The following is a 16,455-nucleotide window of genomic DNA, read 5'->3' on the forward strand; positions in this document are numbered from 1 at the left end:
CAGCAAATTCCACTGCTCTTACTGTCAGGAAGTTCTTCCTAATGTTTAGGTGGAATCTTCTTTCTTGAAGTTTGATCTTTCTGCTTTGATTAAGGCCTCTACGTTTTGTTAAATAATGCAATCTTACCTTGCCAGTGCCCCTTGAAAAACTGAGAAAAGGCTCTCTCTCTCCCCTCCTGGTAAAACAAGTGTTTATTTCCCAGATGCAAGCAAAGAATACACTCCAAAATGCCACAAGACACACATACACACACACTGAAACGTTCGGAAGTAACCCCAGACGCCACAGCATTAAGGAAGTCAGCCTGCAATGCCAGGCCTGTAAGGATCCTTCTTGTGAACAAGTGAAAATGCAAGCCCCACTTAGGTAACAATTTGGTTTTCAGGCCAGGAAAAAACCCGGCTGTGTCCTCTACAGGTCCCACTTCTGCTGTAGGGTGGCGCCGATTCCCACAGAGAGAAGTCCACACATGGCCAAGTCCTGGGGAATAGGAACGACAGTGTTCCAATTTAGCCAGAAAAGGGGGAGAAACAAGCCTCCCATTCAGTGCTGGCATGGGAGAATTATGCATTCCGTGTGCAGAGAGAGAAACTGCAAACCTCGTGCCCAGTTCAGCCAGCAAAGACAAAACCAGTTTGGAAAGGTGGGGATCCCCCCACTCGCCCAGTCACTCCTACACAACACAGGACCCCGGGATTCGAGCGATGCGAGTCGTTTCGTGGAAGCAAGGCGCTCTTCCTCAGGGACCCAGGGACACCGACACCTAGCTGCGAGGGGGCAATTCGGACCGGCAGCTACTCTGGGGCGATGCGGCAGACCCGGATGTGGATGGCAGAGTTGTTCCGGGTCCTGGCCAGCGGCTCGTCGCTGTCCCCTTCCGGCTCGGCGACGTCGGCCAGCTCTACGGTGGACGTGTTTGCCGCCAGGCACAGGGACCCGCTGCCGGTGGCCTCCAGCTGCAGGGCGATGTTGATGGCGCGGTTGATGGCCAGCCCCAGCCCATGGATGCAGATCTCGGAGCAGCCGCTGCCGGGGGCCAGCAGCTTCTGGCAACGGCTCAGCTGCGCCTTGAAATCTGTCTTCATGTTGATGTAGATGTCACTGCGCCGGCGAGGGAGGCGGCGCGGCAAGCGCCGGCGCAGAGCATACTCCATCTGCGTGGGGGGCCCCGGCTCAGACATGGGGTCCTGGGGAAGAGAGAGGCAATGGGTGGGCGGTGTAGTGGTTAGCGTTGGACTAGGACGCTCTCAAACTTTTTTTCTCCGGGCCACACTTTCACAATAGAAATCTGCTGGAGATTTTTTAAATGGATAATGAATACATGGGAAAAGAAACAAGTCCCAGCTGTGCTTGATATAATAATAATAATAATATTAATAATAATAATAATTTATTTATACCCCACCCATCTGGCTGGGTTTCCCCAGCCACTCTGGCGGCTTCCAACAAAATATTAAAATACAATAATTATTAAACATTAAAAGCTTCCCTAAACAGGGCTGCCTTCAGATGTTCTCTAAAAGTCTGGTAGTTGTTTATTTCCTTGACATCTGGTGGGAGGGCATTCCACAGGGCGGGTGCCACCACCGAGAAGGCCCTCTGCCTGGTTCCCTGTAACTTGGCTTCTTGCTTCTCGCAGCGAGGGAACCGCCAGAAGGCCCTCGGAGCTGGACCTCAGTGTCTGGGCACATTTATAACCCAGAACACAACTGCTTTATAATGTTATTGTGGAACATCCAGAAAGTATAAAAGAATGCAGCTATGTAAGAACAAAATATAATTATCAACGAGCCCCTCACATATGTATGCATGCAAACTCGATGAGAGGTGTGAGCTTGCCAGGTAATCTCATTTATATTAGGTCTAATTTGAGACGAGCAAATTCTCATCTCCTCACCAACACTAAGAAACCTTGCTCTTCCTCTCATTTTGAAAAGTTATCTACCCATTATGCAAATAAATTATCATTATTTTATTTATACCTTGTCCATCTGGCTGGGTTTCCCCAGTCACTCTGGGAGGCTTACAGCATTTATAAAAAGCCAGAATGCCAAACCCTTTGAGAAGCACTGGACCTGGGAGGGACCAGTGTTCGAATCCAGTGTTCGAAAGATCACTGGGTGTGACCTTTGTGGCCAGTCGCTGTCTCCTCTCTGCCTACCCTGTCTCACAGGTGTGTTGCAGAGATTAAAGGAGGATGGGAAGACCCATGTACACACCACCTCAAACTCCTTAGAGGAAAAAAGGGGGGAATATACACACAATAAAGATATACATGCAAGAAAGAAACAGATTGCGTGAACAAGACCGAATGCAAGTCTCGAAGCAGAAGTATACTTCCCCTTAACCACGCTTTCTTATTATTTCCCCTTGGCATTATTTATTACCACAATTAAATGTGTTGTGAGGATAAAACAGGGAGCAAGGGAACGAGGCACGCCGCCTTGAGTTCCTCGGAGGGTAAACGTTATAATAAATAAAAATATAAATATAAAAGGTTTGGTCAGCAGCAGCCTACCTAAAAAATCAGTGGGCTGGGAGTATTATTGTTTAGGGAAGTTTTTAATGTTTAATAGATTATTGTATTTTAATATTCTGTTGGAAGCTGCCCAGAGTGGCTGGGGAAACCCAGCTAGATGGGTGGGGCATAAATAATAATAATAATTCCAAAGAACATCGGTTCCTTGCAAGAGCATTAACGAGCATTGCATGTGGCAATATTATGAGGTGCTCAATCCTATCCCCTCGCTTCACCCACTATTATTCCTTCTGCACCCCCACCCAGAAACCTCCCCCGCCCCGCATCTCTGTGCGCACCCCTCTTTCTGCACCCCATCCTGCGCCTCCCTCCTTGCACCCTTTCCCCACCTTTCCAAGCAGGTCTCCCCCAACAGGCAGCTGCAAGCGGGAATAAGCAAGCGCGCGTGCACGCACACACACACACACTCTCTCTCTCTCTCCGCCGCTTCCGGTTTCCGCTTGGAACGCTCGGGCCCGGAGCGCGCATGGAACGTTCATACAGCAATGGAACGACCCGGGGAGGTCACGCGCCTGGGAAAACATTCGCACTTGGACTTTAGTATAGATTGATACGAGGGGCGCGCGACTCACGGGGGGGGGGAATCCAAACTCAGAAAATATTTTGCCCTTTTGGAAAGATCCATCGCTGTGGTCGTGGGAACAAAAGGAGTTGTTGCCAAAAGAAAAAAGAGCCCTTGCCTTATTTTATGGTGTATTTCCTTCCCCCCTTTATATACATATATCTGCATATATTTCCAAATGCGACGTGTCAGCAAGAGAGCTCGTGTGGGGTCAGGCTGGGAGATGAGGGTTCAAATCCCCACTCGGCCTTGAAGGTCACCTTGGTATAAATGCAATAAATATAAATGAATGCAATGCACCGCCGCCCGGCTTCTGCAGGCAGATGCAAGGCCCTTGCTAGGGAGGGAGGCGGCTGGAGGCTGTGAAATGGCATTTGAGCGGGCTGGGAATCCACACCTGCGATATTCAACGCTGGGCTACTCTGCAGGGTTGCTGTTGTTGTGAGAATTCCTCATCGCTAGTAGTCTTTTCAACCGGGGTTCTCTTTGCCTGAGGCTGTCCCAACACCCCAGCACGTTGGAGATTTGCATGGAGGCCCAATCCAGGTTAGGAGAAGCAGGGGGAACGCGGCCCTCCCCTCGTACAGCCGCTCCTGCCTTCCGCGCCCCGCGCTGGGGAGACTCATGTGACTTCCAGGCGAGACCCGGAAGCGCCCCATCCAAGTCAGCGAGAGCTGAGAGGTTGCTCTACTTTTTCTCTCTGTGGTTCATGAGCCATAGGAAGGTGCGCGCGTGCGCACTACATGCTGGCTCCTGCTGCGGGGAGTGCAAAATCCTTGCCCCCCGCGCGCATTATTGTTTTTCTTTCTATTGTATGCATCTGTATTAAAACAGGCTTTCTAAATCTCTTTCGCCCCTGTAGGTTGGACGCCACTTTATTCAGTGTTATTTTAATTTTTCAAAAGTCTTAAATTACTGTTACTTTTTTCTTATTGATATCCCCCCCTTTTTTTTGGTAAGCCGCTTCGAGGTTGGTTTGTTTGCTTGCAATCTAAGCAGTAAAACAAGGGTAGGAGGGGATAATAACAATAATAATAATAATAATAATAATAATAATAATAATAATAATAATAATAATAATTTATTTGTACCCCGTCCATCCGGCTGGGTTTCCCCAGCCACTCTGGGCAGCTTCCAACAAAGATTAAAATACATTAAAATGTCACACATTAAAAACTTCCCTAAACAGGGCTGCCTTCAGATGTTTTCTAAATGTCATATAGTTGTTTATCTCTTTGACATCTGATGGTAGGGCGTTCCACAGGGCTGGTGCCACTACCGAGAAGGCCCTCTGCCTGGTTCCCTGTAGCTTTGCTTCTTGCAGTAAGGGAACCACCAGAAGGCCCTTGGCTCTGGACCTCCGTGTCCGGGCAGAACGATGGGGGTGGAGATGCTCCTTCAGGTCTACAGGACCGAGGCTGTTTAGGGCTTTCAAGGTGAGCACCAACACTTTGAATTGTGCTTGGAAACGTCCTGGGAGCCAATGCAGGTCTTTCAGGACCGGTGTTATATGGTATTCCAGCCCCCAGTCTAGCTGCCGCATTCTGGATTAGTTGTAGTTTCCGGGTCACCTTCAAAGGTAGCCCCACATAGAATGAAACAAAATAAAAAAATTCCTTCCAGCAGCACCTTAAAGACCAACTAAGTTTTTATTTTGTTATGAGCTTTCATGTGCATGCACACTTCTTCAAATACACTGAAACAGAAGTCCCCAGGCGCTTATGTAGAGAAAGGGTGGGTGGTGGAAATGGGTGATTGACTGACTGATAGCTGTTGATGACTGCAAATGAATGGGAGACCCGATTCGGCTGATGGAAGGAGCCCCCACTCCCCTCCCAGAGGGTCTCTGGGTTGGGCCTGCTGGTTTGACTTTGCAGCAAATTTTGACCCTATTGGCACCCAAAGGGATTATCTTGCTGTGTGGAAAAGTCCTCTCTCCATATACAGGTCCAAGGTGGTTGTTGTGCTGTGAGATTTTTCCATGGAAACTTCGGGTGTCTCCCCCCACCCAACTCAATAAGCTCTTTTCCTCAACTCACAGTGGAAGGAATGCCCAGTCTGTTCACGCCCCAGTTTTGGGGACTTTCCACCAGGAGAGAGCAAGCGACTTGCGAGTCTGGTTGAGGGGGCCCTAGGGTTGGGTTTTACAGGAACCAAGGAGGCAGGTGGCCCGGAAAAAGCATTGGGAACCACCGCTCTAACCACTACACAACACTGTCCCGCCACTTTTTTTCTCTCCCTCACAGAAGAAGAGCCTTATAGCTGGATCAGGCCAAGGGCCCACCTAGCTCAGCATCCTGTCCTCACAGGGGCCAGCCAGACGCCCCAATGGGAAACCAGCAAGCAGGATTCGAACACAAGCCCTCTCCCCTCCTGTGGTTCCCAACAAGTGGGATTCAGAAGCATTACAGCCTCTCAGCTGTGGAGGGCAGAGCACAGCCACCATGCCTTCTTTGTTGTTGTTGTTTAGTCGTTTAGTCGTGTCCGACTCTTCGTGACCCCATGGACCATAGCACGCCAGGCACTCCTGTCTTCCACTGCCTCCATAAATTGCCTTATCCTCCCTGACACAAGAAGGGCGTGTAGGATCAGGCCCCTCTGGCAACCATCGATAGCCATCTCCTCCTCCATGGATTTGCCCAGTCTTTTAAAACCATCCGAGGTGGTGGCCATCACTGCCTCCTGTGGCAGGGAGTTCCACAGTTTAACTATGTCCTCTGTGAAGAAGGACTGCCATTTTACATGTTCCGAATTTGTGGGATTTCCGTAAATTCCAGCGTCATGAGAGGGGAAGCCTCTCAATTTCATCTGTCCACTTTCTCTACACCCCAGGGATATTTTTATAAACTTCTGCAATGCCGCCTCTTACCATTTCTCAAAGCTAAAAAACAACAACCCCAAACCTTGCCACCTTTCATCCGTTCTGGCTGCCATCCCTCCTCTCTGCTTCCACCTGCCCCTCTCTGGTCACCTGTCTGGCCTTTCCCCGCCCCAGTGCAGATCCGACTAGCCTTACAGGTGGGTTGTTGTCCACCTCACCCCACCCAGCCCTGACCCAGCCCCTCTTTCCCCTGGCTGGTGCTTTATAACCAGGGAGCCAGGGAGAGAGCCCAGCTTGCACCATGGGGCTCTGGAACTGCAGGAAGAGGGGCCCTAAGGACAAGGACCCCGAACTGGGACCCCGAGGGCAGGTCCCCATGGGGGAAGCTGAAAAGCAGCCCTTGGAGGAGTCTTTTGAGAAGGTCTGGAAGGAACGGGAGCCTGCAAAGCGACGGTGTTCCCAGAGGTTTCTGGGAGCTTTGAAATGTAAGAGGAACCACAGGCAAGGCTTGCGGGGTTGGGGGGGGGGCGGAAATGACAAGCCGGGGCTTTGGGGGTGGAAGGGAAGCTGAGCCATGCCTTGAAAGTTTCACAATGTATGCAGCCTCTGCCCAACCTGGCACTCTCCGGACTTGGATTTCCAGCTGTTTTGGACTTTGTTGTTTAGTCGTTTAGTCATGTCCGACTCTTCGTGACCCCATGGACCAGAGCACGCCAGGCACTCCTGTCTTCCACTGCCTCCCGCAGTTTGGTCAAACTCATGTTCGTAGCTTCGAGAACACTGTCCAACCATCTCGTCCTCTGTCGTCCTCCTAGTGCCCTCCATCTTTCCCAACATCAGGGTCTTTTCCAAGGATTCTTCTCTTCTCATGAGGTGGCCAAAGTCTTGGAGCCTCAGCTTCACGATCTGTCCTTCCAGTGAGCACTCGGGGCTGATTTCCTTCAGAATGGATAGGTTTGATCTTCTTGCAGTCCATGGGACTCTCAAGAGTCTCCTCCAGCACCAGAATTCAAAAGCATCAATTCTTCGGCGATCAGCCTTCTTGATGGTCCAGCTCTCACTTCCATACATCGCTACTGGGAAAACCATAGCTTTAACTATACGGACCTTTGTCGGCAAGGTGATGTCATAGAATTGTTTTGGACTACAATTCCCATAATCCCCGACCACTTGTCCCGCTTGCTAGGGATGATGGGAGTTGTAGCCCAAAAACAGCTGGAGACCCATGCTGGGGAAGCCCAGCTCCAGACGATTTGGACCACAACTCCCAGGCGGGCTGGCTGGGGCTGGTGATGTAAGTTGCATGTGAAAAGGATCTAGGGGTCTTAGTGGATCACATGCTGAACATGAGCCCACAGTGTGATGCAGCACAAAAAAATGCTAATGCAATTCTAGGCAGTATCAACAGAAGTCTAGTGTCAGGATCGAGGGAAATCATAGTCCCACTCTATTCTGCCTTGGTCAGACCACACCTGGAGTGTTGTGTCCAATTCTGGGCACAGCAATTTAAGAAGGATATTGACTCGTTGGAATGCATGCAGAGAAAATGACCAAGGCGATCAAGGGTCTGGGAACCAAGGCTGATGAGGAACGGTTGAGGATGTTTAGCCTGGAAAAGAGGAGACTGAGAAGGGATAGGATAGCCACCTTCAAATATCTAAAGGGCTGTCACATGGAAGATAATAATAATAATAATAATTTATTATTTATACCCCACCCATCTGGCTGGGTTTCCCCAGCCACTCTGGGCGGCTTCCAACAGAAAAATAAAACACAATAATCTATTAAACATTAAAAGCCTCCCTGAACAGGGCTGCCTTCAGATGTCTTCTAAAAGTCTGGTAGTTGTTTTCCTCTTTGACATCTGTTGGGAGGGCGTTCCACAGGGCAGGCGCCACCACCGAGAAGGCCCTTTGCCTAGTTCCCTGCAACTTGGCTTCTCGCAACGAGGGAACTGCCAGAAGGCCCTCGGTGCTGGACCTCAGTGTCCGGGCAGAATGATTGAGGTGGAGACGCTCCTTCAGGTATACTGGACCGAGGCCATTTAGGGCTTTAAAGGTCAGCACCAACACTTTGAATTGTGCTCGGAAACGTACTGGGTGCCAATGTAGATCTTTCAAGACCGGTGTTATGTGGTCTCGGTGGCCGCTCCCAGTCACCAGTCTAGCTGCCGCATTCTGGATTAGTTGTAGTTTCTGGGTCACCTTCAAGGGTAGCCCCACGTAGAGCGCATTGCAGTAGTCCAAGCGAGAGACTACTAGAGCATGCACCACTCTGGCGAGACAGTCTGCAGGCAGGTAGGGTCTCATCCTGTGTACCAGATGGAGCTTATGGACAGCTGCCCTGGACACAGAATTGACCTGCACCTCCATGGACAGCGGTGAGTCCAAAATGACTCCCAGGCTGCGCACCTGGTCCTTCAGGGCCACAGTTACCCCATTCAGAACCAGGGAATCCTCCACACCTGCCCGCCTCCTGTCCCCCATGAACAGTACTTCTGTCTTGTCAGGATTCAACCTCAATCTGTTAGCAGCCATCCAAACTCATTTTCACCTGCTCTGGAGGGTAGAACGCGAACCATTGCATTCAAGCTACAAGAAAGGAAATTCGATTAAACCTCAGGAACATCTGTTTGGCCTCACTCGAAAAGTTATGGATTCTCCTTCACCGGAGGCTTTGCTAAACAGAGCTAGGATTGCTATCTGCCAGGGGTTCTTCACCTGTGATTCCTGCATCACAGGGGGTCAGAATAGATGGCTCTTGGGGGTCCCTTCCACCTCTGCAATTCCACGATTCCCGGCTGCAACTCCCAGCTTTGCCAGCTGACGTTGATGGGAGTTGTGCAAAGACATCTGGGGAGTGCCAGGTTGGGGAAGCTTGGTGCAGTGGGTTAAATCCTGGTCAGGGCTGTGTCGCGTGCGGAAGGGAAAGAGGGGGGCCACCCACGTTGGGGGGTGTTGGGCTTGCGGGGGGACCCCAGGAACTCTTGTCTCCTTCCAGCTCTCGGGCTCTGCATCCACTCGCAGATCCTCAAGTTCGGCGAAGACTGGGTCTTCCTGTTCCTGCTCGGCATCTGCATGGCGATGGTCAGCTTTGGCCTGGATGTCACTGTCTCGAAATTCCAGCAAGGTGAGATGCTCCCCCTTCTGCCCTCCCCGCTGCTGCATCCCTCCTGCCAGCCCATCCTTCACTGGATTGAAAAACCCTGCACGTGCGTACAATTTCCGGCATCTGCGTCTGCACAGGTGCAATTTTCGGCGTCTGAGCATGCCCAGACGCGGTTTCCGGCAGCGCGGATGCGAGTCCCCGGTTTAGCGCACCACACGGGGAGTCGCCAAGTGGGCGGCTCAGTTCAGGGGGGGCTTGTGGGCCGGTTAAACAACACAACCCCCTGTTCTTGTCTTTCCATTTTTGGGATAGTAATATCCTAGCTCAGGCTTCCTCAAACTCGGCCCTCCAGATGTTTTGAGACTCCAGTTCCCATCATCCCTGACCACTGGCTAGGGATCATGGGAGTTGTAGGCCAAAAACATCTGGAGGGCTCAGTTTGAGGAAGCCTGTCCTAGCTGCTGTTGTAGCGCATATAAATAGTTTCTTCTGCTCTTTTGACCTGTAATACCTAGCAAGAAAGCTCCTGGTCTTTTAACAAAAGGTATCTTAAACATTCTTTTCATTTCATTATAAATCATTTCCCAAAAAACCTTTGACTATTTTGCAATCCCACCACACGTGCCTTCTTTTTCTTTACACTTCCAGTACTTATTGGAGCTTGTTCTGTACATTTTTGCCATCTTTCGAAAGAGACTGGGAACCGTTTATGGTTGTACTTACATTGTGAAGAAGTGGGCTCAATAGCAGGGTTTGAGTCAAGACAATTAACAAAACCAACACAGAAGTTAGGATATAATAATTGGAAAACAACAAAGTGTAAGATGTAATTTGAAAAGAATTATGGTATAAAAATGAAAAAAATATGATAACATTTAATTTAAAGACTAAGGTCGAATTAAACAAGCAGGAGAATCAAATATTTAAAGAACCAGAAGAGGAAGTTTAGGGAAGTCACAGGGTGCGGGGAGAGAGATGGGGAATTACGGTATATTCTTCTCTTTCTTTGTGATAACGGTGATGGTGATGAATCCAAAATGGTAAAACTTAAAAATTATTTTTTTTAAAAAAAAAAAAAAACCCTGCTAAGATTTCTATGCAAATCCAGTTCCCCCAGTGCGAGAAAAGCCCGTTTCTAACCGCTATTCCGCATCTCCTTTGTGGTGGTGCCTCTGAGCTCGTGCAGAGCGCATCCCTCTCACCGCGTAGCAACGAGGAAGGGCTTTAACTCAGTGCATCTCCTTTGATTGTCTGGTTCAATCCCCTGAAAGTCATCTCCCAGAAGGACTGGGAATATACCCTACTTGACGATACTGAGCCTTTTATGATATGTGGTGGCCTTGCAGTAAGGTTAAAGCTTACTGGGAAATGATATATAATGAATGGGAAAAGATATTTAAAGTAGGTAGCATTTGTTTAAAAACAAAACCAAACCAGAAGCTTTTCTTCTGGGAGTTATAGGGGTAGAACTACCTAAACAGTATAGAAATCTATTAATGCCTGCGACTGCAATGGCAAGAATGTTACTTGCCCGAAAATGGAAAGAAGAAGAATTCCCAGCAAAGGAAGAATGGATACAGAAACTTATGGAATATGCAGAAATGGTGAAACTTACCAGAAGAATAAGAAATCAAGACAACAGACTTTTTTTTATAAAATAGTAGAAATGGTTTATAGAATATCTACAGATAAATTGCAAACAGATAAAAACATTGGCGGGATTATTGTAAAATAACCTGCTGTTTCATAAGAGTAGATATTTAAAGCAAAGGAATAAACGAGCAAATTAAATGAATTTGGCTATGCAGAAGATATCAAAAACAAAAAAACAAACAAATTTAAGGAACCGCAGAAGGAGGGGGGAAGGAAGTCAGACTTTGAAATGTTAAATTGATTGTGAAACTAATGAAACGTATAAACTTGAAAACTATAAATGAAAACTTTAAATCAGTAAAAAGACAATATTGAACCAGACCCAAGGGTCTGATTCAGTATAAGGCAGATTCCTGTGTTCCTAAGTAGAGCTTCTGGGAGTTGTAGTCCAAAGTAGCTGCCGGGCGCCTAAATGAGATGCTGGACCACTGACCTTTGCCTCCTGCCTCCATGCAGCCCACCTGTGGGTTTATGATGGGCTGGCGGACTCTGGCTACCTGCAGTTCTTCTCCTGGACCTCCTACCATGTGGTACTGATGATGGTGTCTGCCGCCGCTGCCAAGTACATCTCTCCCCAAGCGGCCGGTAAGTGGGGCTTGCCTTGGTTGGTGGAGGGAGCTAAAGAGACAGATTTCTGGTGCAGTTATTATTTATCATGGAATTGTAGAGTTGGGAGGCATCCCCAAGGTCATCCATCCCAACCCCCTGCAGAAGAAGAACCCCCCACCCAACTCCTGCTTTAAAACCTCCAAGGAAGGAGAGTCCAGTGCCTCTCGTGGGAGTCTGTTCCACTGTTGGACAGTTCTTACTGTCAGAAAGCTTTTTCCGAATGTTTATTCGGAATCCCCTTTCTTGCAACTCGAATCCATTGGTTTGGGTCCTGCCCTCTGGGGCAGCAGAAAACAAGCTTGCTCCCTCTTCCATGTGGCAACCCTTAATATACTTGAAGATGGCCCTCATATCTCCTTTCAGTCTCTTCTTTTCCAGGCTAAACATCCCCAGCTCCTTCAACCGTTCCTCATCAGGCTTGGTTTCCAGACCCTTGATCATCTTGGTTCCAAGCCTGATGAGGTTCCAACTCTTGCACAACTTCCAGCTTGTCAACTACCGTACTGAATCCTTTTGGTTAAGGTAGAGATTCTTCTTCTTCTTTGGCGATCACTCGTAGCCGAGTAAGATTGTCTTCCATAAACACGGTCTTAACAATGAGTCTGTAAGTGACTGTGGAGGCCAATTCTGGATCCACACGTCCTTCCACAGTGGGGACATTGGTTTCCGGGCGGGAGTTGATCACGGTCGACACTGTAAATCGTAATGCCCTGTGGACTGTCGTTCTGAGAATTGGCTGCCTAGATAAATTTGTAAACATCATTCGGCTCCTCCACGGCTATGACAGCAATAATCGCAGATAACATGGGATCAGGTGTTAAACAGGGTTGTGTTATTGCCCCAACTCTATTCATTATTTTCATTGCCATGATCTTACACTTTGTCGAAGGGAAACACCCCACCGGAGTAGAAACCATATATTGAACAGAGGGAAAGGTCTTCAATCTGAGCAGGCTGAAAGCAAAGTGTTACCGTAACTTCCGTCATAGAGCTTCAGTATGCTGATGACAACGGACAGTGGTACCTTGGGTTACAAACACTTCAGGTTACAAACGCTTCAGGTTACAGACTCCGCTAACCCAGAAATAGTACCTCGGGTTAAGAACTTTGCTTCAGGATGAGAACAGAAATCGTGCTCTGGCGGTGCGGTGCGGCAGCAGCGGGAGACCCCATTAGCTAAAGTGGTGCCTCAGGTTAAGAACAGTTTCAGGTTAAGAACGGACCTCCGGAACGAATCAAGTTCTTAGAATCATAGAGTTGGAAGAGACCACAAGGGCCACCCAGTCCAACCCCCTGCCAAGCAGGAAACACCATCAAAGCATTCTTGACATATGCCTGTCAAGCCTCTGCTTAAAGACCTCCAAAGAAGGAGACTCCACCACACTCCTTGGTAGCAAATTCCACTGCCGAACAGCTCTTACTGTCAGGAAGTTCTTCCTAATGTTGAGGTGGAATCTTCTTGAATGCGGCAGCTAGACTGGAGACTGGGAGCGGCCGCCGGGACCACATAACACCGGTCTTGAAAGATCTACATTGGCTCCCAGTACGTTTCCGAGCACAGTTCAAAGTGTTGGTGCTGACCTTTAAAGCCCTAAATGGCCTCATTCCAGTATACCTGAAGGAGCACCTCCACCCCCATCGTTCTGCCCGGACACTGAGGTCCAGTACCGAGGGCCTTCTGACGGTTCCCTCATTGCGAGAAGCCAAGTTGCAGGGAACCAGGCAGAGGGCCTTCTCGGTGGTGGCGCCTGTCCTGTGGAACGCCCTCCCATCAGATGTCAAAGAGAAAAACAGCTACCAGATTTTTAGAAGACATCTGAAGGCAGCCCTGTTTAGGGAGGCTTTTAATGTTTAATTGTTTTATTTCATTTTTCTGTTGGAAACCGCCCAGAGAATTATTATTATTATTATTATTATTCTTTCTTGTAGTTTGAATCCATTGCTCCGTGTCCGCTTCTCTGGAGCAGCAGAAAACAACCTTTCTCCCTCCTCTATATGGCATCCCTTTATATATTTGAACATGGCTATCATATCACCCCATAACCTTCTCTTCTCCAGGCTAAACATACCTAGCTCCCTGAGCCGTTCCTCATAAGGCATCGTTTCCAGGCCTTTGACCATTTTGGTTGCCCTCCTCTGGACACGTTCCAGCTTGTCAGTATCCTTCTTGAACTGTGGTGCCCAGAACTGGACGCAGTACTCCAGGTGAGGTCTGACCACCAGAGCAGAATACAGTGGTACCACTGTAGTGTACACATGCTCAGAGGATGGCCTCCAAACCATCTTAAATATCTTTGCAGAAGCTCATGAAAAGCTAAAGTGGAGACGCCACAGATTGAACCCAGAACCTTTCTGCATGCAGAACATGTGCTGGAGAGAAAGGGGACAGGTTGAGACACCGCAGCTCAGCGACAGGGCATATACTTTGCATGCAGAAAATCCTACGATCTGGTGGTGTGTGCATTCCCCCGGTGTGTGCATTTTTGTACACATGCCTTGGCCGCAGCTTTTGCCACTCTTTTGTTGACTATGAGGGCCACTCCATTTCTTCTACGGGATTCTTGCCCACAGTAGTAGATATGATAGTCATCCGAACTGAATTCACCCATTCCCTTCCATTTTAGTTCACTGATGCCCAGGATGTCAATATTTATTCTTGCCATCTCATTTTTGACCAGATCCAGCTAACCATTATCCGTGGTTCTTACATTCCAGGTTCCTATGCAATATTTTTCTTTACAGCATCGGACTTTCCTTTCGCTTCCAGGCATATCCGCAACTGAGCAACCTTTCGGCTTGAAGTGGCCCAGCCGCTTCAATAGCTCTGAATCTATTTGTACTTGTCCTCCGCTCTTCCTCAGTAGCATGTTGGACGCCTTCCGACCTGAGGGGCTCATCTTCCAGCGTCATAACTTTTATATGCCTGTTGTCTTTGTCCATGGAGTTTTCTTGGCAGGGATACTGGAGTGGCTTGCCAGTTCCTTCTCCAGGTGGATCACGTTTAGTCAAAACTCTCCACTATGACCTGTCCATCTTGGGTGGCCCTGCACGGCGTAGCTCATAGCGTCTCTGAGTTATTCAAGCCCCTTCGCCACAACAAGGCATTGATCCATGAAGGGGATTGCAAAATTCAGGGAGGTGCAAATTTAATAGGATGCCTGTTCTTTCAGCTGCCATATCATTTTAGGAAGTGCAAACCAGGTAGATTTGCATTAAAGTGCGAAGTGGAGTGAATTTATCCCCCGCCCCTCGTGGGGGGGCACCTATGAGCCACTGTGATTTATTTATTTTAGAACAATGGACCACTCACACGGTTGTATATCAGAGCAGTAGAAGTAAACAGCATTTGAGGTGCTTTCAGCTAAAATACTAACACTAGGGTAGCTCAAATATTAAGCAGGAAAACAGACTGGGAGGGAAATGGTTATTCCTATGCCATTCCATTGGAAGGTGGGTGGGCAGGGTGTGACTCTGCTGGATCAGGCCAGCAGCCCACCTAGTCCAGCATCCTGTTCTCGCGGGGGCCAACCAGTTGCCCTCTATGGGAAGCCCGCAAGCTGGATTCGAACGCAGCATCTCTCTGCCCACATGAAATTCCCAACCGTCGGTATTCAGAGGCATTTAATGCCTCGGACAGTGAAGATATAACCTAGTTAGTATCTACGTCCTCCATGAGTTTGTTTCATTCTTTTTAAAAGTCATCCAAGCTGGTGGCCTCCCCTGCCTCCTGTGGCAGGGAGTTCCGCCGTTTAACTATGCGCTGCTCAACGCCGGGGCTCATTTTATAAGCTTCCGTCGTGTCGCCTCTCGCCCTCTTCCTCACCTTTCCTCTAGTCTAGACTCAAAATCCCTGAACTCTGCATCGCTTTCCCCCGAGGGGAGTCGCTCCATTCCCTTGATCATATTCCTGTGTTGCAGGGGGTTGGACTAGATGACCCTCGGGTCCCTCCCAATTATATGATTTTGTGGTTCTGATTGCTGTTTTCTGGACTCTTTTCCCACAGGCTCTGGGATCCCCGAGCTGAAGGTGGCTCTCCGTGGGGTCGTGCTGAGTGAATTCTTCACCTTTCGGACGCTGGTGGCCAAGTTGGTGGGGGTGCTTTGCACCTTAGCGGCTGGGAGCACCATCTTCCTTGGGAAAGTGGTGAGTTCGAATGGTGCGGGTGCACGTAGGCCCGTCTCTGGTTTGGGGGGGGGGGAATTGTGTGCATGTCAGAGGAGGAAGTCTTGGGGCAGGTACCGGATATGCCTTGTGCTGTGTTCCGTCTTCCATCCGGTGCTGCACATATACAAGAGCCTTTAAAAATCAGGCCTCATGAGGACTAGAGCCTAACCCTTTTAAAAAAACAACAACATTTGGTATATATTTTTTTAATGCCACAAATGGATTGACACCTGTATACAGTGGTATATTGGTTCTCAAACTTAATCCGTTCCAGAGGTCCGTTCCAAAACCAAAGCGTTCCAAAACCAAGGCGCACTTTCCCATAGAAAGTAATGCAAAATGAATTAATCCGTTCCAGACTTTTACAAACAACCCCTAAAGCAGCCATTTATCATGAATTTTGCTATCTAACAAGACCACGGATCCATGAAATTAAAGCAATAAACCATGTTCTGCAGTCACACAATCAATCCACCAGGAGCTGAACTGGGTTCCATACAGTCGCAAAAATGCAAAATAAATTGCAAAAACAGACAGACTCAAAACGGAAGTGTGGCGCTCAAAGCAGAGCATGTTCGGCTTCCGAAAAAGGTTTGCAAACCAGAAAACATGCCGTACTTCCAGGTTTGCAGTGTTTGGCTTCCAAGTTGTTGGAGTACCAAGGCATTTGAGAACCAAGGGACCAGTGTACCGGTACTTGGGGAGTGATTACAATCCAGGGAGCTACGTTCCCAATTGTTCGTAGTTTAAAATTGCACTCTCATCTATAAGATAAGAATTATCTTATCTTATCACAGCGGGCCATTGCTGTGGATTCTGCTGCCTGTATGCATCCAATAATTATTTTATCAATTTTAAGATGTGTCGGTACTGCATCTTGCTTTTCTGGGGCCTGAGGTCGCGAGAGAGGATTTGAGCATTGAAAAGGTCTCTGGCTGAGTCTTTCTGCCCCCCCGATTGTGCCCATAACCTTGACCTTCCTCTCCTCGCAGGGCCC

At 48.6% G+C, this 16,455-nt stretch overlaps 1 protein-coding gene across 2 annotated transcripts; it reads right to left on the reverse strand.

Moving 5' to 3' along the window:
- Positions 1 to 171: 171 nt before the first annotated feature.
- POP7 (POP7 homolog, ribonuclease P/MRP subunit) lies at positions 172 to 3,709 on the reverse strand. Of its 2 annotated transcripts, none has more exons than XM_035137225.2 (2): positions 3,500 to 3,709; positions 172 to 1,188 (listed from the first exon to the last, which is right to left on the reverse strand). In XM_035137225.2, exon 2 carries the CDS (start codon positions 1,180 to 1,182, stop codon positions 796 to 798), a length of 387 nt encoding a protein of 128 aa, XP_034993116.2. In that variant the 5' UTR covers positions 1,183 to 1,188; positions 3,500 to 3,709; the 3' UTR covers positions 172 to 795. The 2 variants fall into 2 exon arrangements, with proteins under 2 accessions (XP_034993116.2, XP_034993115.2); XM_035137224.2 differs by lacking the exon at positions 3,500 to 3,709 and adding an exon at positions 2,870 to 2,976.
- Positions 3,710 to 16,455: the final 12,746 nt, after the last annotated feature.

The sequence above is a fragment of the Zootoca vivipara genome, chromosome 13, assembly GCF_963506605.1.
Source record: "Zootoca vivipara chromosome 13, rZooViv1.1, whole genome shotgun sequence".
Taxonomy (NCBI): Eukaryota; Metazoa; Chordata; class Lepidosauria; order Squamata; family Lacertidae; genus Zootoca; species Zootoca vivipara.

Bases quoted from the DNA above. Each gene is read 5' to 3' on its own strand.
- POP7 (XM_035137225.2), bottom strand. From the start codon at position 1,182: ATGTCTGAGCCGGGGCCCCCCACGCAGATGGAGTATGCTCTGCGCCGG.